This window comes from Natator depressus, chromosome 6, assembly GCF_965152275.1.
Source record: "Natator depressus isolate rNatDep1 chromosome 6, rNatDep2.hap1, whole genome shotgun sequence".
Taxonomy (NCBI): Eukaryota; Metazoa; Chordata; order Testudines; family Cheloniidae; genus Natator; species Natator depressus.
In genome coordinates, this window is record NC_134239.1 from 18,265,588 (window position 1) to 18,287,669 (window position 22,082).

The window sequence follows — 22,082 nt, forward strand, 5'->3', positions numbered from 1 at the left end:
GGACTTCTGGCTCATTCCTGATGCTGATTGGTCAGGGAAAGGAGACGGTGGGCAGGGCCACCTGTCAGAACGGCTGTGATGAGCCTCATTCACTCTCTGATGGATCTGTCCTGCATTTGTCTCTCCTGCAGGTTGAGATGTTGCGGTCTCACAGGCTCTTGCTGTGGGGATCTCGCCACTCTTCTCAGCACCAGCCAGAGCCTGACAGAGCTGGACCTCAGTTATAATTTTTCTCTGGGAGATGTTGGAGTTCAGCTGCTGTGTGAGGGACTGAAACATCCAAACTGCAAATTACAGATACTGGGGTAAGTAATATTTGGTCTCCTCTGTGTATTTTCAGGTGACCTCTATGTAAAGCGCTTCACAGGGGCTGTAGCTTGTGTCTGGTGTCTGCCCCCTGTAGGTATATGGAAAAGATGAGAGTTAAATGTCTCTCCAGCACCGTTGTCAATGGCTTACAACACGCACCCAGCCTGCCCTGTTTGGAAAATGGAAATATTAAGCAAAGGTGGGCCCACAGCAGACGGCTGGTAACACCGTCCCGATCTTGGGAAAATAAATATTTTAATGTTTTAAAACCAATTCTTTAATATTTGGCTTTTTTTAAAAAAAGAGCACTCTCTTACCCTTCCACTAACAGCCCATTTTAAAGATAACTTTAATGACTTTGACACCTTTACATATTAACTTTAATACTTGTGACACTTTTCTGCCCAGATTTTGAAGCCTTCAACATTGAATGCTGAGCTCTCTTGAAAATCTTCCCTAAAAGCACCAGCAAAGTGAATGTCAGAATTAGACTTCTTTTACTGCAGCTGCTGCCCATCATTGGCGGTTTGGGGTTAGAGCCACCAACCCCTAATTCAGGGACCCTCATTCTCTCCCCAGAACATCAGACCCATGTCAGGACCCATGTTGAGCTGCTTCTGTCCCCATCTCTCCCCACCAGCCCCCAAGCAGGACCTCACAGCTCTGCCTGTCAGTATGTAGGTGGAGAGGACTCGTCTCAGGGCTCTTGGTTTTTTTCTCCTTTTATTCCCACCATCATGGATGATTTGCCTCTCCTCCCCCACAGCCCTGCAGAGAGTGATGGTGGCTCCTCTCCCTGGTGGCAACTGCCTCGACTCTCCCTCACAGAGGAGAGTGAGGAACGACTCAGTAACTCACTGATAGTGATGGGGGGGGGCAGGGAAGATACACAGCTGAAGGGTGAGTCTGCTTCACGGCTGTGTTGCTCTGTCAGATCTACTGGCCCATGGAATAGTCTCCACCTGGAAGGGGTGGAGGCTCCATGACTTGGGACATCGTCACAGTAGACTAGACAACTCATGGGGAAATACTCATGTAGGGAGCGGGGAACAAGGTGAAATAATGGCCTTGTGAACCTGGTGCAGTGCCCACCCCCCACCAGCTTTGGATCTAATGTGCTGCAGAGAAGGGATCTCTGGAGACTGTGTTAGTGACAGATCACTCCTACCTCACCACCCACCCCACTCTGATTGACAACTGTCTCAAACAGAGGCAGCTTGTGTCACTCACTGGCCTGGGGTATCTGCACTCAGCTGCTTTGATGCTGTCATGGCAGGACAGTGAGCGTCTGCCTTGGAAAAGGAGAAAGCCTAAACCCCTGGTCAGGAGGAAGAGGGACGTGGTCGCTGCCCAGACAGAGGTGACAGCTACAGGACAGTAGCTGAGAACTTGTGGTGTTTGCCCTGGATGTAAAGGCAGCTTTTCTTCTTCTCCTGGGATGTAGGGAGCTTGCAAAAGTTGACAGCTTCCTTGCCAAGAGCCGAACTGACCTGCTTTCAGGTTTTAATGTTGCCTTGGTCAAGAGGGTTCTAGAATAGGTGACCCCCTCCCAGAACTGCCGCCAGGTACATCTCCCAGCTGTTGTCGCACTAGGCACAGTGCGTGACCTGGCAGACACACGAACCCAACAACAGTGGCAAAAAGTATGGAGAAGTCAGCTCCAGCCTCTCTGCTTGGAGAGGCTGCAGGACCCTAGGTTTCCCGGGTTCTCGGATCAACAGCCAGCTCTCCTGGTCTGCCCAGGTCCCTAGCTAGTCTCCTCTCCAGACGTCTGGGAAGCCAGGCAGCCCTGGAGCCAGGCGGGCAGCTAGGGAATCATTTTGGTTCTCCCAAAATAGGAATTTTTCTGGAAGTTCTTTCCCACAAAATAATTTGAATTTTTGTCCCAATTTGGTGCAGAACATTTTCAAAAATGGAAATTTTTTTGTGGGAAGGGATTTCCATTTTTAGGCAATTTCTCATCCAGGTCCAGACGGCCTGTGGGGAGGGAGGAAGGAGAAGCAGGAGAAGCAAGGGTGCTGCTGCCAAAATCAAAGGGTGTGCGGCCCAGCTCCCTCCACACAGGGCAGAGCTGCTCGGAGAAGGAGTTTGCTGTGGCAGTTTGGGGGCTTACACTGAGGGATGACTGGGAGCAGAAGAGCCTCTGTCAAAGCTTCAGAGCTCCAAGGAGCCACGTCTTGGCAGGCAGAGCAGAGGCAGCAGTTGACAGGTAGGAACCAAAAACACAGGCCCCTTTGTGCGGGAGTTAGACAGGGTGGAAATGGACCTGCTGGAACCCCATACACACCATTAACCCCACTTCAAATATCCCTGCTCCCCCTTTCCTCGCCCCTCCCCCCCCAACCTTCCTATATTTGTGGTATTAAACTGGGATACTCCATAAACTAAATCTTTATTTAGAAAGGATTATGGCTGGGTGAGTGGGACACCCACTCAACACAAATCCTTAAAAGCAAGGAAATGACAACTTCTGGGACACCTGTTCATTATACCCCAGTGTCCCACTCAGCACATATCCACTGACAGCAACACGGCACATCACCACAGGGAGCTGCCTGCTATCTGAACGTCAAATAGCATCCAGCCTTCTACTGCTGTATGGTCAATAGCTGTGTGACCCACTGGAAACCCCCTCTCTGCAGGCTGGTCCATGCATAGGATAAATAGTTACTATTTCATCTCAGGTGGCAGCAATCTGTTCTGTGTACTTGAAAGTCTCTGATCCAAACCTGGCTGCCGCCCCGTGCAAGGGTCCTTTGGGTGCCACTGGACTGAGTTCTTGTTTTTTTTCTAGTTTTCTTCATAAACAACTAGTTTATTTAATTCACACAGGGAAGAAACAGCCTTAAAAGCAGACGGTTAGTTAAAAATCGTTAATCTGCTCAGTCACGGTGCCATGTAAAGCAAGACCCCGGTGTTCCGCATTCCAGTCATTGTCACACATTTCTATTGCGTCTGTCACTCACTGGCAGGGTGAGGGCTGAGAGGTTTGAGGATTCCCATTGTGCTAGAGAGAGGCTGTAACGGGGGGAAGGTACTGTATCCTCACCAATGTGGGGGGTGAGAATGATCAGGCAGTTTGTCTTCTGGGATTAAGGGTGTCTCTTCTTACAAGGGGCAGGTAATGAATATTCGTGGCCCTGGGGAACGTTTCGGGGCTGGAGAGTTTATTCTGGCTCCATCTGCTTAAACTAGAAGGGATCCAGAGTGCTAGCAATGAAAACGTTTGAACTATTTTCCAGCCATGACCTTACACCTCCCAACCCACTAAAATTATCCTCACAACCCGCCCCCTCCCCTCACTTCAACTGAACAGTCACTTGTGGAGTGCTGGGTAACCAACATAACGGGCCAGACTGTGCTCTCAGCTGCTCTGTATTTGCAAGCCTGCCTTTATTGACTGCAATGGATTTGCTCCAGAGTTACACAAACATAAATGAGAGCTAAACCCTGCCTGACAGATGTGCATGGAAGAAATCTATACTAATGACCTTTCGTGTTTTTATTCCCCCCGGCCTCTTCCCACAGCGCTGTCGTCTCTCCCTGCACTCCAAGAATAATAGATCTTTCTAGACTCAAACGGACATCTGTGAGGGGAACACAGTGCACGGGTCAGAAATGAGTAGTTTTCCATTCTCTCTTCATTTCATGCAGGATGGAGCAGTGCAGACTCTCAGCTGCATGTTGTGGGTTTCTCTCCTCTGCTCTCGGCACCAGCCAGGCCCTGGCAGAACTGAACCTTTGGGGGACGAAGCTGGGAGATTCAGGACTGCAGCTGCTGTGTGAAGGACTGAGACATCCCAACTGCAAACTGCAGAAAATACTGTAAGTATCGGCTGGTCTCCTCCAGTCTGTACCTGCTAGCATGGTAGCTCTGGCTGCTGTGTTTACAGAACTGTAATGCTTGCACTCCCACCAGCCCCAGGCCCTGCACCTTCCACTCCATAGAAATGTGAGGTTGGAAGGGACCTCAAGAGGTCATCGAGTTCATCCCTCAGTGCAGAGGCAGAATTAAGTAAACTTAACTCATCCCTGACAGGTGTTTGTCTCACCTGTTCTTAAAAACCTCCAAGGACGTGGATTCCACAGTCTCCCTAGGTAACTTGTTCCAGGGCTTTACTATCCTTATAGTTAGAAAGTGTTTCCTAATATCCAACCTAAATCTCCCTTGCTGCTGATTAAGCTGATTACTTCTTGTCCTACCCTTGGTGGACATGGAGAACAATGGATCACCATTCTCTTTATAACAACCTTTCACATATTGAAGACTGTTATCATGTTGCCCCTCAGCCTTCTCTTCTGTAGACTAAACATGCCCAATTCTTTCAACCTTTTCTTGTGGAGCTTGTTTTCTAAACCTTTTTTCACTTTTGTGGCTCTCATCTGGACTCTCTAATTTGTCAACTTCTTTCTTGAACTGTGATGCCCCAAACTGGACACAGTACTCCTGCTGAGGCCTCACCGGTGATGAGTAAAGTGGGACAATCACCTTACTTACGACTCTCCTGCTAATACACCCTACACTGATATTAGCCTTTTTTTCAATATTGAACAGTACTGGACCCAGGACAGACCCCTTCGGGACCCCATGTGATATATCCTCCCAGAGGTAGTTTCAGGCCAAACTTGCAGGGCCAGTAAAGCTCTGAAGACTCAGCTACAACAGCAAATGTCTTACTGAGAGTCGGGAAGAGGCAGCATGAGCAGCAGGTGTCCAGGGTGGTACCATGGTCCTAGCACTGTGCGGCAGCAAGACTGGTAATCAGGAAGGATATTTCAGCAGAAACAAATCTCAGTCAGCAAAGAAAACCACTTAAACACATCAAACCATAAACCACCCCAGCCTGAGGCTCGCTCAGCCTGGATTTGCGGCCATCTCAACCCACAGCCGTTCTGCGCCCAGCAGCTGTTTTGATAGCCCTTTCCCTGAGCACCTGTGCAAGGACAGATGGAAGGACGCCAGAATTAACCCCTCAGTCACTGAGGGTCTGGGATGTCCCTAGCCCCCAAGTCTTTGGCTAGTGGCACATGTGGCAAGAGCCATCCTTCCCTCCCTCCAGAATGGAAATGAAACCTTCTCCAGACAGACACCGACCTCAGCGAGGGAACCTCACCCAACAGGGAGGACACAAGTGATCAGGTCCCTCTCTGTGTGTTTGTCTCTTGTAGGCTGGGGAGTTGCAGCCTCACAGCCGCTTGCTGTGGGGATCTCTCCACTATTCTCAGCACCAGCCAGAGCCTGACAGTGCTGGAACTGGCGGATAACAAACTGGGAGATTCAGGCGCGCAGCTGCTGTGTGAGGGACTGAAACATCCAGACTGCAAACTGCAGAAATTAATGTAAGTAACAGATGGTTTCCTGCAGTCTGTGCTAATTAACATTGTACTACAGTGACCTGAGCTTTTTCTTCCGGGACATCCGTATGCCTGACAGCGGTGGGAGACTGTTTTCCATCCTGTGAAAACTCAATATTTCCCCCTGTTCTGCATTGTGATGAAAAAAACACCTTCTTAGAGAGAGAGAGGAGCTAGACTAGCCAATCCCCCACTGGTTAGGGCTCTCACTGAGGTGTGGGGGGCACAGGGGCAAAGCCACTGCTCTGCCTGATTTGTGAAGAGACGAAGCTGGGCCTCCCACAAGCCAGATGAATGCCCCAACCACGGAGCTACTGGCTATTCTAGCCTTGCTCTCGCTGTAGTTTTGCCCAGAAAGTCCAGCCTGGCTCGGAAAGACCTTCCCGACAGAACTTTCATCAACACTGAGACATGCCCATAAAAAGTTTGTGACCAATCTGCATTTTCTGATGGAAAAACTATTCCACTGAAAAAATCCCAACTGGTTCGTCTAATGACCTCCCAAAAACACCTACTCTCCTCCCACGTACAGCTGAGAGACCTCACTGCACTGTAGATTTGTCGTATTTTACTAGATAGAAGTTGGGTCACACAGAGCCTCTTCATGCCCCATAGATATTTTCTGTAGATCCTCTGTTTATTTTACTCGCTAAGGTTTGGTCGTCACTAGAAAGTTAGATCGACTCAGCTATGTCATGCAGGGGTGTGAAAAATTCACACACACCCCGAGAGACTTAGTTAAACCGACCTAAGCCCCAGTGTAGACAGCACTAGGTCACTTACTGAGCATGGCATCCTGCTGGGAGCACATGGCTCCAGGATCTGCACAGGCTGCCCATTGGTCTCTGGGTGGAGTTTAAGAGGCTGATTCTGATCTGTAAAGCCCTAAATGATCTGGGACTGGCCTACCTGAGGGATTGTGTCTGTCACTAGACCAGACTGCCCCAACTGCAGTCAGCATGGGAGCCTGAGCTGAGCCCCCGTTTGTTATAAAAGAGAAGGAATGGCTGGCCTCTGTGAGGGCTCTGGGACTTGCCCTTCCCTCCAGTCCAAAATACCCCACATTTAGGGACCTTCTGGGCATGCTGCAAAGAGCTTCTGTTTGATCGGGGTTTTAGAGAGGGTTGAGGAGTGGGAAGGTGCTTTCTGTAGCTGTATGGATGAGTTCCTATTAGAATAATTAATTTAATGCTACTGGGGTTTTGGTTGTAGCACTAATTGTGTGTTAGAGGTCTAGAGCAGGGGTGGGCAAACTTTTTGGCCCAAGGGCCACATTTGAGAATAGAAATTGTCTGGCAAGCCGTGAATGCTCTCAAAATTGGGGTTGGGGTGCAGAAGGTACCACCCCTACAGCTCCCATGGGAGCGCCAGAGGGGGCCATTGGAGTGCGCAGCAGCCAGAGCGGGGCCATGCCGCGGCTTCCGGGAGCAGCATGGAGCAGCCCCCGACTCTTTTCCCCAGAGCACCGGAGCAGGACAACCCCAGACCCCACTCCCCAGTGGGAGCTTGAGGGCCGGCTTAAAATGGCCCGTGGGCCGTAGTTTGCTCACCCCTGGTCTAGAGCCTCCTATAGGGGGTGTTTTTGTAATCTGAATCAAAATGAAGTGATTTCTGTATTGCTTCTAAATTAAGAATCACTTTAGAGTTACATATAAGTATCAAGGAGGGGAAATGCAGAGGATGGGGCATAAACAAGTCATCATTTTGCTCTCTGTATATCTTCATATCCTACAGACTGGGGTATTGTGATCTCACAGTTGCTTGCTGCGGGGATCTGTCCTCTGTTCTCAGCACCAGCCAGACCCTGACAGAGCTCGGCGTAAAGTGGAACAACCTAGGAGATTCAGGAGTGCAGCTGCTGTGTGAAGGATTAAAACATACAAACTGCAAATTACAGAAACTGCAGTAAGTACCAGCTGGTTCCCTTTAGTCTGTGCCTGTTAACACGGTGGTGTTGTGAGTTACACGCTATTTATCAAAAACAACAAGGAGTCCGGTGGTACCTTAAAGACTAACAGATTTATTTGGGCATATGCTTTTGTGGGTAAAAAAACCACTTCTTCAGATGCATGGAGTGAGACTTATAGATGCAGGGATTATTATACTGACACATGAAGAGAAGGGAGTTACCTCACAAGTGGAGAACCTTCTGAATTTATGAATAATCCCCAAGCCTCCTCTCAGAGCACTATGGTTTATCTGTACATGTCTAGAATCAAGACTGCTGATGGCAGTGAATGGGGCAAAAATAAGCAGTCACAAATCTTTGTATATCTCTGGCTCCTGCAGACTGAGTGGTTGCCATTTCACAGCTGCTTGTTGTGGGGATCTTGCCTCTGCTCTCAGCACCAACCAGACGCTGACAGAGCTGATCCTGGGAGAGAAAACAATGGACAACTCAGGTGTGAAACAGTTGTGTGAAGGACTGAAACACCCAAACTGCAAACTGCAGAAACTGGGGTAAGTTACAAGTGGGCTCCTTTCGCGGGTGTTCCTTTCACATGGGGCCAGGATTTCTAAAGTGCTCAGCATGCAGTAGCATGTGACTTTTATGGTCAGATTTTCAGAAGAGCTCAGCACCCTGGGTAAATGGGACTTCAGTCCCCTTGAACATCCAGCCCCAATTGTGGGTGCTGAGTTCCTTGGAAAATCTGGCACATAGTGGTGTGATTTAAGCTCTTTCTCCTGGGGTCACATTGTTATTTTCCATGCACCCAAGAACTGGCACCTAGTCTCCTCCCACAGAGAAAGGAAGAGAGATCCTCTGCTGTGATAATAGTAGAGCTGGGAGAATTTTTTTACTCAAATAGTAAATTTGCAGAAAAATGCAATTTCAGGATGAAAATATTTGCAAATGGAGGTTGCATTTGGTGAATAGTTTTGGAAGAATAAAAAGCTGATTTTTTGTAAACAAAAGATTTGACTTGTCACTTTGAAACAATCTTTTATTTAGAAATTTAGCTAATTTGATTAATTGGTTTTTTGAGGGTAAAAAAACACTTAAAAAGAAACTAAACAAAAGAAAAAAAAAAGATAAAGACCCGCATTTTTTTTCAGATCAAATAAATTTTCATTTGGCACCAAAAAAAAAAAATGTTTGTTTGATTCCTTTCAAGAAAAAAAAGGAAAAGTTCGGTTTTGGTTCAAAATGGACCTCCTCCCCCTCCCTCAGTTCAGCCACCAACCTGAAAAATGTATTATTCATGCAGGTCAACTAGCTTAAATGTGGGATAATAAAGTGGCTGTTTGAGCACTCAAAAGCGTAGTTTTATGTTAGAATCTCAGTTATTTTACTCAGGAAGCAGGACTAAGAATAGAAGTCTGGGGTGTTTCACAATTGAATTAAAATAGCCCTCCATTCAAAGGATAATTTACCACCATTTCAACAAATAATTCTGGGACAAAGCCAAACAGACAAACAGAAAAAGAAAAAGGAAAAAAGGGAAAGGATACAAAGTGAACACCTCATTGTTTCTGTTTAATTTCTTTTTCTGTCTATGATGGCAACCCCATTCCTTCACTCCTCTCCTCCTCATCTTGGTTGTCTCTCCGGTCAGCAGATCATACAGATATTGGTAGGATTGGAAGGTCCAGCTGGCTCCTTAGGCAACTGACATCTGCCTTTTCCTCCAGAACAATGTCAGGCAGTTTTAAACCATTTTAAAGATCTTCTTAGTTCATAAAAACTACCAGGGTTTCAGTTAAATCCAGCACAGCCAGCCAGCCAGGAGTTTTAAATCAACAGCTACAAGAGAATGTTTTGAAATTTCTATACCACTGACCTGAAGGGGGAAAGGCAAATCTATAAAAGAGAGAGAACTAAAAGGACCAGAAATAAAGGAAGATAAAAGACTGATGGGAATTAAAAAAATGGAAGTAAGTTCTGTGGCGCATTGAGATAGCAAATACATTTAAACAGCGTCCAGTTTTCTACACAGTCCTCGATTTCCCCCACACAGCCTTTGGTTCTGGAATGTTACAACCAAAACACATGATGATTTAGATTTAAAACAATAACTTTATATATTAATAACAATTCACAAACAAATAAGTTCGCTGAAGTCTGTTTTCTTGCTTGCTATAAATTTCACATGCTGGCATCTCCCTTCCTCTAAGTGGGCTGAGAGGTCCACATGTCACTCAACAGCAACCTCTTCAGTAGGAAAGGACAGGCATGGTCAGACTCCAGAGGGAATCCAGTGCAGATGGGGTGGACCAAAAATGTCTGGGATGGGGACAGAAGAAGGGCCCAGATAGTTATGTCTGAACATTCATTGCAATAGTCTTTTGTGTCCATTCCAGAGATGATTTCACTGAAACCAATGGAGTGCGGCTAACTGTGCTTCAAAGGGACTATGTTCTCAGGCTATTATATCTAACACTTTTTCTTGACTTGTTTTCCCCCACAGTTTGAGCAGTGTCAATGTAAATGAAGAAACAGAGAGAGAGCTAGATGCTGTGAAAAAGAGAAAACCTGATATGGTCATACGTATATGGAAGAATTGGTGAGCAGGAGCCATTGCACCAACACCGCTCTGGCCTGGCTCTCGTCCTGCTAGCTGGGACAACAGCTAGGGATGGGACCTGCCTCTTTTAAGGCATCTCTGCCATCACCAAGGACTCTGGATATATTTTCTCCTGACTGGTGTAAAGAGTGAGAACCTCACAATATGGGGAAAAATATGCTCCCATTCTGTGAGCTTGTTGAATTTACACATTCAGCCTCCATAGGCGCAGGGGTGGTAGAGACTGTCAGGGTTATGAGACCCAAAGACTTATTATGTGGAGCTGGTTAGGCTTTTAGGTTCACCCAATTATATCTGCGCACATCCTCAAGGCTGTAGACCCATGTTGCTTATTGAAAGAAATGTTGTTTGGTATCAGTTTTATAAATTGTATTTAAACTATTACACCAACAAACTGTATCACCAAAGCGAAGCTACTAATCGTACCACGAAACTAAATGACGCTTAGCGCAATGCAACTACCCAACCAAAATCAAACCCCAATTAAATTAGTCTCAATGTTGGATCAAAATTATGTCACCGAATTAGTTACCTCATCAGATTAATAAGAACTGATTATTTGTTGTATTAATCCTAAGAAGGGATCTAAGAAGGTGACTGTTTTAGGTATGAATCCCAACTAAAGAATTTTACTCAATCAATTAAATCTTAATACTGTAGGCATTTATTATTTAATGTCTGAACCACAAGCTCAGAGCCGATTACAAAAGCTTCCTCCTGACATTTCAGTGTGTGGTGGTGAAAACTTTCCTCACCACACCCAGAGCTGTTACAGTTCAGGCTTTAAAAAAAACACACTCTGATAAGCAGAAGTTTGACATCTCTTATTTAGCAATTTACAGCGGACAGCTTTGTTTCTCAGGCCTTAAACACACACAGCACAGAACATACTTCAGCAAATGTCTTTGAGACTGTTTTAGGGCTACTTATATCTGGGAAACTTTCTTTAAGGCGTCTTCCTGATGTGGATTCAACGGGTGCTCATACGCACATGCTGCATGCATGTACAAAACCACGCTTTCACACCATCAGATTAGAGAATAAAAAAGGGCTAGGAGTGGAAGGTTGGACATATGACCAGGGAAGAGTATAAAAATATTGCTCGGGCATGTAGGAAAGATATCAGGAGGGCCAAATCGCACCTGGAGCTGCAGCTAGCAAGAGATGTCAAGAGTAACAAGAAGGGTTTCTTCAGGTATGTTGGCAACAAGAAGAAAGCCAAGGAAAGTGTGGGCCCCTTACTGAATGAGGGAGGCAACCTAGTGACAGAGGATGTGGAAAAAGCTAATGTACTCAATGCTTTTTTTGCCTCAGTTTTCAATAACAAGGTCAGCTCCCAGACTGCTGCGCTGGGCATCACAAAATGGGGAAGAGATGGCCAGCCCTCTGTGGAGATAGAGGTGGTTAGGGACTATTTAGAAAAGCTGGACGTGCACAAGTCCATGGGGCCGGACGAGTTGCATCCGAGAGTGCTGAAGGAATTGGCGGCTGTGATTGCAGAGCCCTTGGCCATTATCTTTGAAAACTCGTGGCGAACGGGGGAAGTCCCGGATGACTGGAAAAAGGCTAATGTAGTGCCAATCTTTAAAAAAGGGAAGAAGGAGGATCCTGGGAACTACAGGCCAGTCAGCCTCACCTCAGTCCCTGGAAAAATCATGGAGCAGGTCCTCAAAGAATCAATCCTGAAGCACTTACATGAGAGGAAAGTGATCAGGAACAGTCAGCATGGATTCACCAAGGGAAGGTCATGCCTGACTAATCTAATCGCCTTTTATGATGAGATTACTGGTTCTGTGGATGAAGGGAAAGCAGTGGATGTATTGTTTCTTGACTTTAGCAAAGCTTTTGACACGGTCTCCCACAGTATTCTTGTCAGCAAGTTAAGGAAGTATGGGCTGGATGAATGCACTATAAGGTGGGTAGAAAGCTGGCTAGATTGTCGGGCTCAACGGGTAGTGATCAATGGCTCCATGTCTAGTTGGCAGCCGGTGTCAAGTGGAGTGCCCCAGGGGTCGGTCCTGGGGCCGGTTTTGTTCAATATCTTCATAAATGACCTGGAGGATGGTGTGGATTGCACTCTCAGCAAATTTGCGGATGATACTAAACTGGGAGGAGTGGTAGATACGCTGGAGGGGAGGGATAGGATACAGAAGGACCTAGACAAATTGGAGGATTGGGCCAAAAGAAATCTGATGAGGTTCAATAAGGATAAGTGCAGGGTCCTGCACTTAGGATGGAAGAATCCAATGCACCGCTACAGACTAGGGACCAAATGGCTAGGCAGCAGTTCTGCGGAAAAGGACCTAGGGGTGACAGTGGACGAGAAGCTGGATATGAGTCAGCAGTGTGCCCTTGTTGCCAAGAAGGCCAATGGCATTTTGGGATGTATAAGTAGGGGCATAGCGAGCAGATCGAGGGACGTGATCATTCCCCTCTATTCGACACTGGTGAGGCCTCATCTGGAGTACTGTGTCCAGTTTTGGGCCCCACACTACAGGAAGGATGTGGATAAATTGGAGAGAGTCCAGCGAAGGGCAACAAAAATGATTAGGGGTCTAGAGCACATGACTTATGAGGAGAGGCTGAGGGAGCTGGGATTGTTTAGTCTGCAGAAGAGAAGAATGAGGGGGGATTTGATAGCTGCTTTCAACTACCTGAAAGGGGGTTCCAAAGAGGATGGCTCTAGACTGTTCTCAATGGTAGCAGATGACAGAACGAGGAGTAATGGTCTCAAGTTGCAAAGGGGGAGGTTTAGATTGGATATTAGGAAAAACTTTTTCACTAAGAGGGTGGTGAAACACTGGAATGCGTTACCTAGGGAGGTGGTAGAATCTCCTTCCTTAGAGGTTTTTAAGGTCAGGCTTGACAAAGCCCTGGCTGGGATGATTTAACTGGGACTTGGTCCTGCTTCGAGCATGGGGTTGGACTAGATGACCTTCTGGGGTCCCTTCCAACCCTGATATTCTATGATTCTATGATTCTATGATCTCCCAGTTAACACAACCAAGACAAAAATAGAAAAAAAGGGGAAAATAAGACATTTAAGATGATGGGGGGGAGCGGTTGTGAACACTTCAGTGCTCGCAGTTGTCTGGATTCTCATCACTTAGAAGCTGGAACTGCTGTTAAGGAGCCTGACAGTGATGTTGATGGCACAGCACTTCTCCTAGAGTGATATTACTGGGTGCAGGGAGACTGGTGAAAGCCTGGCATAGCCGGTTTGTTGATGTCTGGACTTCTTCTCCCCAAGGTGAGGGATCCCACATGTTCTGCAATGCCCATTTTCCCTCAGGTGGCTTCTTGACCTGAAAGGTGAGGCTTCTTAGCCTTATCCTGGGTTCTGAAGTTTGCAAATTTTATGTATTCTATCTCGCAGCACCTCCCGTGAAGGCCTTTGGACAAATCACATGCAAGAAGTTGAACAGATTCCCCCATTAATTCCCCTCTTCTTGCTCCTATGACCCTATTGTAGTTTCCCCCAACATTAGCCCTCTAATAAGATCATCTGTTTTTTTAATGCTTATCTGTGGGCTTTTGTCATCTGCCCCCTTTGCACCTAGTTTAAAGCCCTCCTCCTGGGTTGGTGAGTCAGTGCATGAAGATGCTGTTCCCCTTCTTGGTCAGATGGGCCCATCTCTTCCAAGCAGACCTTATTATGAGAACAGCATTCCGTAGTCGAGGAAGCCAAAGTCCTCCCATCCACACAATCTGCATAGCCATGTAGACAAGCCCTATGATGCTAGTTCATAACCTCCTTATATCTGCTGTTTCCATTTCTCAATGTAATCGTTATGGTTCCCAGGTGCGGAGTCAGCGTTTATAGGTAAACAAAACGTGATGTCAATGCGGTGAACTTTGGGGAAATGTGGTGAACTTCAATAGAATACTGTTATGCTGGAAGGCGTTAATGCCTGCCAGCAAGCATGTCTTTGATCTGTAAGCAAAGACTTCTGTGAAACTGGGAGGTGTGCTAGTCGCCCTTCCTTCAGGGCGAATGGAAGGAATTATGGCGTAAGACAGGCAAAACGGACGACACTGCTCAAGACCCTGAACCACAAGGGACAGACTGAGCGAGAACTAACTCAGAGAGAATAAGATGGGTTTCCTGTACACTTATTGCAAAAGCTGGGACTGAGGCATGGATTGTTGTGTCAGAGGCAAAAGCAACCACAAAGTCAAGAGAGAGACCAGAAACCCAGAGAAGCCCCGGTAGGAGATGCAGGGACCTAGTCCTTGGGGCACAGGACTCACTTCAAAGGCAGGGCGTGGATTTCTGAGCAAAACTGCCTCCTGTTTGTTCCTACCGTGCTCAGGAATCAGAACTTTGTGTACATTCTTTGTAAATAAACAAGATTGCACCGAATCAATTCCTGATTCTATAATCAACTTCTTGTCCTAATAGAAACAACCCAGCAAGGCCCCAAATATTGGTTAAGCACTTAGGCCTAAGGGCAATAATAAAAAGGGATGAGAATCCCTTAACTTCATTTTATGTACAGTTATAGGTATCCATTGCTTTGTGCAGACACATTTATTCCCTTAATAATCAGCGCCACGCATGTGCCTTTTAGTCACAAAAGTTAACCTGGCAGAAAGGAGCTATGATATCTGGGCTAAGGAGCGACTGGCAATGAAGGCTGCCTTTGCTGAGTGGTGCCACCTCTTAGAAGGAACTTAACTGATTCAATGAACGTGGAATATCTCCACATGGCCCCAAAACTTAAATCAGCATCAGATCTGCTGGTCACTATTCTTTGCCTGATTTGAGTTCATTGTGACTTACTGTCCGGGTGCTAGAAATGGAAAGATGGACGTCTTGCCCCACAAGGATGAATATGTTGAATCACACACAAAGCCTCTTTTGACAGTCCTTAAGCCAGCCAATTTTCTCAGTGGAACTGTGGACAAGAGCCTAATGTCCACATTCAGTCCCTGCTCCTCATGACACATTCGCTACCCAGATCCATCAGGCCTTGGACAATATGCAGCTATTCAGTCCATCATGTTTCCAATTGCAGCCTGGTATCCTCTATCATGAAGAGCACATTTATGTCCCGATGCTCTGCCTCGACTCAAAATGCTGAAACTTTGCCATGATACACCGCTCGCTTATCACGTTGGCCAAACTAAAACATGGAGCTTGGTTTCAGAACTTCGGGTGGCTGGGTACGTACTCCTTTGTTAAGAAATACATTAGCTCTTCCAACTTTTTGCTCCTGAACCAAGAACCCAAGCGTGAAGCCACTTGGCCTCCTCCAGTCCCTGCCCACCCCATGCCAACCTTGGTTCACCATGTCTCTGGACTTGACTGCGGATCTGCCTTGTTTCCACAGTTGCATGGTGGTGCTAGTGGCCGTTGATCTTTGACCAAGATGGCACATTTTGTATCTTCACGCATAGTCCCATCCACCCTGGAGACAGACCGCCTCTTTTTAAGATCATGGCTTCCAGCTCTGCAGACTTCCAGCTGGCATTGTGTTAATACTCACAATTTATTATCCGGTTCGGGAGCACATTTTTTGAGCTCCTAGGTGTAGAACTTCTTACCTCATCTGTATACTATCCACAAACTAATGGACAGCCAGAATGGGTAAATCAGATTCTGGAGCAATACCTCCACTGCTTCCTAAATTATCATCAGGACAAGTGGGTCTCCCTGCTGCCTTTTGTGGAAATGGCCTATAATAATTTGGTCTGTGCCTCTACCCAACAGAGCCTGTTCTACACCAACTTCAGCTTCTGCCCCTGTTTCCATCCAGCATTATCAACAGTTTCCCTGGTCCATGCAGTGGCAGATCGAGCTACTCATCTGCACCATGCAGGAGCTCATGGAACATCTGGAAGCCTCCAAAGAGGCCTATGAAAAGCACTCTGCTGATCAGGGCCATCAGGCCATACCTAACTTTACCAGGGGGGAGAGGGTCTGGTTGTCAACCAGAAACCTCAAATCAACAGGACTGTCTGCCAAGTTGGACGATCAATACATAGGGCCATTCAAGAATCTGGAGCAAATCAACCTGGTGAGGTTCAAACTGCAGCTAGCAGAGTTAGTGAAAACCCATCCAGTATTACATGGTGCATCTTAACACCTTATGTAGAAAACCCATTCCCTGGTCGGTGCAACCTGCCACCACTGCCTGTAACACTCCAAGAGGAAGACCGGGTCTGGCATATTCTGGCCTCCAAGTGAGTGCGGGGTAGGCTTTATTGCCTAGGAGATTGGGGAGGTTATGGTCATGTTGACTGGTCATGAGAGTCAGCAGAGAATGTCCATGCACCAGCTTTACTGCAGGATTTCCACCAAGCTCAGCCCAATAGGCCCAGGCCCAGGCCCCTTAGAAGGACCCTAGAGAGATTTGGGTACGATTAGGAGTGAGCTCCTTAAGCTGAGCCTGAGAACTAGCCAGCCCAGCCTCCAGGCAGATCAATGAGCTGAGCCGGGGTGCAGTAAGGCTGCCTGACTGGCTGAAAGGAGCCAAGAGGCCTGCTTTTAAGGTCAGCAGCAGCAGATCGTTGGCTACTCAACGCACATGCCCGCAGCTGTGATCTCTCCTGTACCTTTCCTCCTCTTAGCCTTGCTTGATTCTTGCTCCAGTCCTGCTCCTGTCTTGCCCCTGTCCACTCCAGCCCTACTTCATTCCTGATTCTGGCTCTGACCCTTGCTTCTGACTCCAGTCCAGACTCCTGAGGGCTGTTCCTGGCATCTAACCAGCACTGCTCTGATCACTAAGCCTGATTGCCCCTGCCCCAGTCTGTGCACAAGGGATAGTTAAATACTAGAATCAGGTGCCAAGGGAGGTTGTGGAATCCCTATCACTGGAGGTTTCTAAGAATAGGTTAGACAAACACCTGTCAGGGAGGGTTTAGGTTTACTTGGTCCTGCCTCACCATGGAGATGGACTAGATGACCCATCAAGATCTCTTCCAGCCCTACATTTCTATGACTCCGTTATTTTTACCCACTAAAGAGCTTTGCAAACATTTCTCGAAAATGGACCTGGTTTAGAGGGGAAGTGAAGGCAGCTATAAAAAACATGGAAGAAAGGGGAAGTTGATAGTAATGAATATAAATCAGAAGCTATGAACTGTAGATAATGTATAAGGGGTGTGAAGGGGCACAAGGAGAAATGTATAGTCAGCAGAATCCAGGACAATGAGAAGATTTTAAAACATTTTGAAATAAACTGTTTCACAGGAAAAAGTTGGCTGTTTTTGACTAGCTCTGCAATTAATTTAGAACCCAGAGATCTGTACGAGTAATTCAACTTATTCCCTCCCATGTGCATTACTTTGCACTTGTCACTACTGAATTTCATCTGCCATCATGTTGCCCATTCACCAGCCTTCCCCCCTACGCTTGACTAACACCAGCAAGTTTCTCTCTTCTGCAAATGGCATCTCGCTATTCTCACCCTCCTTCAGATTGTAATATATACGCTAAACTGTGTTCCGACCACAGAACCCTCTCGAACCCGCTGAAACTGTGAATCTTTCACAGTGGCAAAGATTGGCGATTTATTTCTACTCTGCTTTTTGTTTCTTACCCAGTTTTTCATCTGTGACAATATATTGTGTCTCACCTTAGGACTAATTAGTTTCCTTCATAGTCTTTTGGGAGGGACTTTCAATGAATGTTTGAAATTATTATTTTGAAATAATATTTCAGCTGGTTCTCCTCTACCTGCTCTTTTATTGGCATGCCAGAGAATTCCAATAGGCAAGTGCGGCACACTGTTCCTTTGCACAAACCGTGTTGTTACAAGGTACAGTTGTGAGGCTTTCGGTTCTGTAATTCCCACATTCACCCTTAGCACTGTTTTTAAAGATGGGTCCAACATTTGCTTTCCTCCACACCTCTGATATAGGATTCTGGTATGACATCTGTAATCCTTCTGCCAAGGGGAAGCCAGCAGCAGCCAGGGCCGGGTTGAATATCTAGGGGTTCCTTTACATCGATCCAACACAGAACCGGCTCGAGCCTCCACCCAGTAACCTGGGAAATTTACACATCCCCCCGAGGCACCTCTGAGAGGCAATACTTCCCCACTTGCAAGCACAGAGTCTGAGTGTAGAAAATAAACTTTTATTAAAAGGAGGGAAGTAACTTGGCATTAATTTGGGAAAACACTGCAAACAGGGTTCATAAACGTAAACCATAAGTAAAAGACCTACCCCAAGTAGGTTGGGCAGTGTCCTTTTCCTCTCAGGTTCTTATGTCCAGTGACCAAAAGTCCCCTTCACATGCCCTGCCCCTCTCTACACCCCACTCACAGTTGCTGCCCCTGGACAGTGCAGACCCAGAGTCCAGAGGTGCATCTGCAGAATTCACTCCCACCCTGGGTAGGGGGTAAAGCAGGGATAAGGATATCTTACGCGCTCATATGCCTCTCTGCTGGCCAGCCACCTGCTTGCTGCCCCGCCCCCCCGCATCGCTGCTCTCGCCAGCCACCCCTGCTGGCCAGACTCTTAAGATTTTAGCTCCGTGCAGGAAACACCATCCTGCCACAAGTGATTTCAGCTCTGATTGAGCAATGAAAATAACAAAAGAGTTGCCTAATAAAGCCTATTTAGCCCTATTCTTTGAACAGGAGAGAAGGAAACAGGTTAAACCACCCTCAGTAAAATCCTTGAGGGTATACAGCCTCCTAGCTATTATTCCTGCCCCCTCCCCCTTACTTTCACAGGACTGGGACATTCGAGCCCTTTGCAAAATGCAGGTTGGATCTCCTATCTGCTGGTGTCACCAGATGCTCTTTGGCTGCACTTTGGAAGAGGTGCCCTCACCCTGCCAGACTGCATAGAACACGGGACACCCTGGTGATGGGGATGTTCTAACACAGCCAGAGAATGAGACTGTCACCCCCCAACTCACCCTGACTTCTGCTTTAGGGTACAGCTACACTAATGACTCCACATATGTATATGCTCTGGCTTGTGCTATAACCCCCTACTGTCCACACTTAAACTCCAGCAGCACCTGTCTCAAGGCAAGCAGAGGGCGAGGGAGCTAGCAAGCCTGAGGGGCGTGGGTAAGCATATGCCTTAACAGTGGCATGGGGCCAGACCTATGGGCCAGTTTTCAGTCTGAACAGGGGGAAAATGTACCAGTTCTTGAGATTCATTAGTCCTCCACCCCCATTCCCACAATGATCCTTTTCTTCCTGACCGTTTCCAGTCTAGGTCCCTGCCCCCTGAGCACTGGTGGTAGCGTGTGGCACTGATTGGCCACAGAAGGGAGAATGACTTTCCACTGCACACCTTATAGGTGAAAATGGATCCCGCTCTGAAAGCAGCCGCTTGGCTGACCAAGCATACCCGGGTGCTGATCAATGCATGGGTGCAGTACACTGTGCTCCACAAATTTGCCCAGAGCAGCAAGAACATTTCCCTATATTGGGAAATTTCAGGAAGGATGGAGCAGGAGGCATTCAGCAGATTCCGTCCCCCATGCCATGAATGCATAAAGCACGTAAGGCTCCTCTACAGGCTGACAAAGACTTAAGCAGTTCCCCCAGGAGGGCTCATCATACATACCCCTTCTACAAGAAGCTTAACCAGGTGCTGTCCAGGGCTCACGATCCCCTGTTCCACCACGCTGGCTTCATTCTCCAAGAGGGCCAGGGAGAGGAGGCAGCAGGGACTGTGGAGGACACCCCAGAAGACTCGGAGGACAAGGAGCATGTGATTCTATACCTGTACCTGCAAGAGCAGGTTGAAGAAGCCCCCCCCCCGGCACGACAAACTGAGGAAGACCCCGAGCTGTGTCAGGAATCAGAACCTGAGGCTTGTAAGTTACGATGCCCCCTCACTCTCCTCACTGATATCCCCTCTTGTTCTGGTGCTGAATTCTCAATTTTAAGATCAAGGGCACTTAAAGTATTGGGCGCTGACTTTTCCTCCCTGTAAGCATATTTCAGCCAATTTCTGTTGCAGCAAAAACTCCAGCTCGTCCTTCAGGTTCACCGGCAGTGCGAATCTGCTTGGTCCACCTTCATAGATGACCAAATCCCTCCATTCAGCACTATGCAGAAGGGTTAACCATTAGCGGAAGCATCTCTCTGGCATAGATTGCCAGATCTCTTCCACAGGACTGGAAAGCCACCTCTTCTCCATTTTGTACTTTGAAAACTGCTATGTTCTCCAAATGTTGGCCAGCCTTAAGGGAAGAAATTGTAAACTGGTGATTTAGCCCCGGGAAGAAATTACCCCCACCTCCTCCCACCCCTGTTGAAACACCATGAACATTTTAAATTGTTAAAAAGCCTAGTAGAGTTTTCTTACCATGACTAGCCTCTGCTCCTTCCTCATGGGCTGCAAAAGGTTTCTGAGAACCCAGGATTGTGAGAGAATGACATTCCTGGAGTGCTGAAAAGTATCAAAATTTTGGCCTCTACAGCAAAGTCATGTAATGTGGGGGGATTTCTCAGCATGTTTCAAAGACCAAAAGTATCATGCTTTCCTTCTCTTTCAATTGGCAGAACCTTCAGTGCCCAAAAGTGAAACCATGCCACCAGGAGGGCAGGAGCAGCACCCCAGAGATAGCAGAGATAGACAGAGATGGACCCTGGAGGAGCTGCTTGTAGGGATGGAGAGGAGAGGCCTGGAGCAACTCGAGTTCCTCAGGGCACGGCAGGAGTGGGCATTTCAGCAGGAGAAGACACTTATAAACCCTTTCATGGACACAGAGACATGCCATAGGGAATGGGAGTGTTCCCTAGAGGAGAGGCTCATTCAACATTGATAAAAAGTGTGTGCCGTCCATCTGCTGTCAAGACCCCAGAACTAGTCCATGATCCACCTCTTCCTCCAGTTGCCGATCCAGGTGCTGCCAACCCAGAGGATCCTGTTACAGTGACACCTGCCACGACTGATCAGGAGGAGAACACTGAGCCTGCAGGAAACCTGGAACACCACCATGTTCTGTCCCCGGAAACCTCTCACATGGGCCACCCCCAGTTCTCAAGCTTTCACAATCTTTCCCTTAAACCTTCTACCACATATTTAATAAATGTTATGCTTTAACTATGTGTTGGTCCTCCATCCTAATGATGAACTGAATATGGTTTTTCATTTTTGAAGGGGTCTCAAGCTTCCTACTGCACATAAGGGAATAGTGTGTAAAAATCTGGTGCATCATAGTGCAAATATTTTCAGTATTCCCCAGGTGGTTCAGAAACAGCTTAAGTCTCACAGATACACAGGCAGGATGGGGAAAGCACAGTGTATGGCATTGAGCTTTAAAAAGCATTATTATTTCTCTACAGAGCAGATGTCTAAAAGACACAAAAGGGGTTGATCAGTGTCTTAAGGGCTTTTTTAAGCATGTTGAAAATCAACCCGTAAGAACAATAACAAAGACAGAAGGAACACGCTGGCAATAATAGCATCGATCAGTACCCGCTCTGCCCCCCACCCAAAACCTTTAGCAATATCAGCTATATCAGGTTTAGTGTTAACAGCTGTTAATTGCACTTTGCACTGTTGACAATAAAGTAAAAAAAAAACCCACAATAGCTGCAGTATTCCCCACCCAAAGTATCCCGTCATCCGCTCATTAAAAAAGCTGAAGTGCTCCCGCTGCAAGAGTGTTCTAAACAAGTGTGACTAGTGAAGACAAAAACACTGAACAATGACTGCATAACAACTCAGCTGGCACCCTCAACAGCACAAACCCAACCCCAGGGCAATCATCCAAGGGAGGGGCCCTGTTAGAATTGTCTGTAATGTGTGCAGTATCTCCTGAACGAACAGCTAATGCCCTTCCGCTACAAGGGAACAAAACCCTCCCAAAGCTACGTAGCCCCATAAGTATGTACCAGTGTTCCCTTCTGTGCATTTCCAGCAGCTTTACAGGCTGGGAAGGTGTCCCTCGGCACAGCCAGATGTCAGCCT

At 47.1% G+C, this 22,082-nt stretch overlaps 1 protein-coding gene across 2 annotated transcripts in view; it reads left to right on the top strand.

Moving 5' to 3' along the window:
* Window positions 1–21,387, top strand: part of LOC141988750 (NACHT, LRR and PYD domains-containing protein 3-like) — a 48,844-nt gene extending 27,457 nt beyond the window's left edge. Inside the window, exons 7-13 of one of the 2 annotated variants that reach the window (XM_074954685.1) lie at window positions 132–305; window positions 3,964–4,134; window positions 5,479–5,649; window positions 7,399–7,569; window positions 7,954–8,124; window positions 10,074–10,169; window positions 20,669–21,387. In XM_074954685.1, the coding sequence (XP_074810786.1) occupies window positions 132–305; window positions 3,964–4,134; window positions 5,479–5,649; window positions 7,399–7,569; window positions 7,954–8,124; window positions 10,074–10,169; window position 20,669 (955 nt within the window). In that variant the 3' untranslated portion in view covers window positions 20,670–21,387. Of the gene's footprint in view, window positions 1–131; window positions 306–3,963; window positions 4,135–5,478; window positions 5,650–7,398; window positions 7,570–7,953; window positions 8,125–10,073; window positions 11,547–20,668 lie in introns of those variants that run through there. The other variant, XM_074954684.1, reaches the window with a different exon arrangement.
* The last annotated feature ends 695 nt before the right edge of the window (window positions 21,388–22,082 follow it).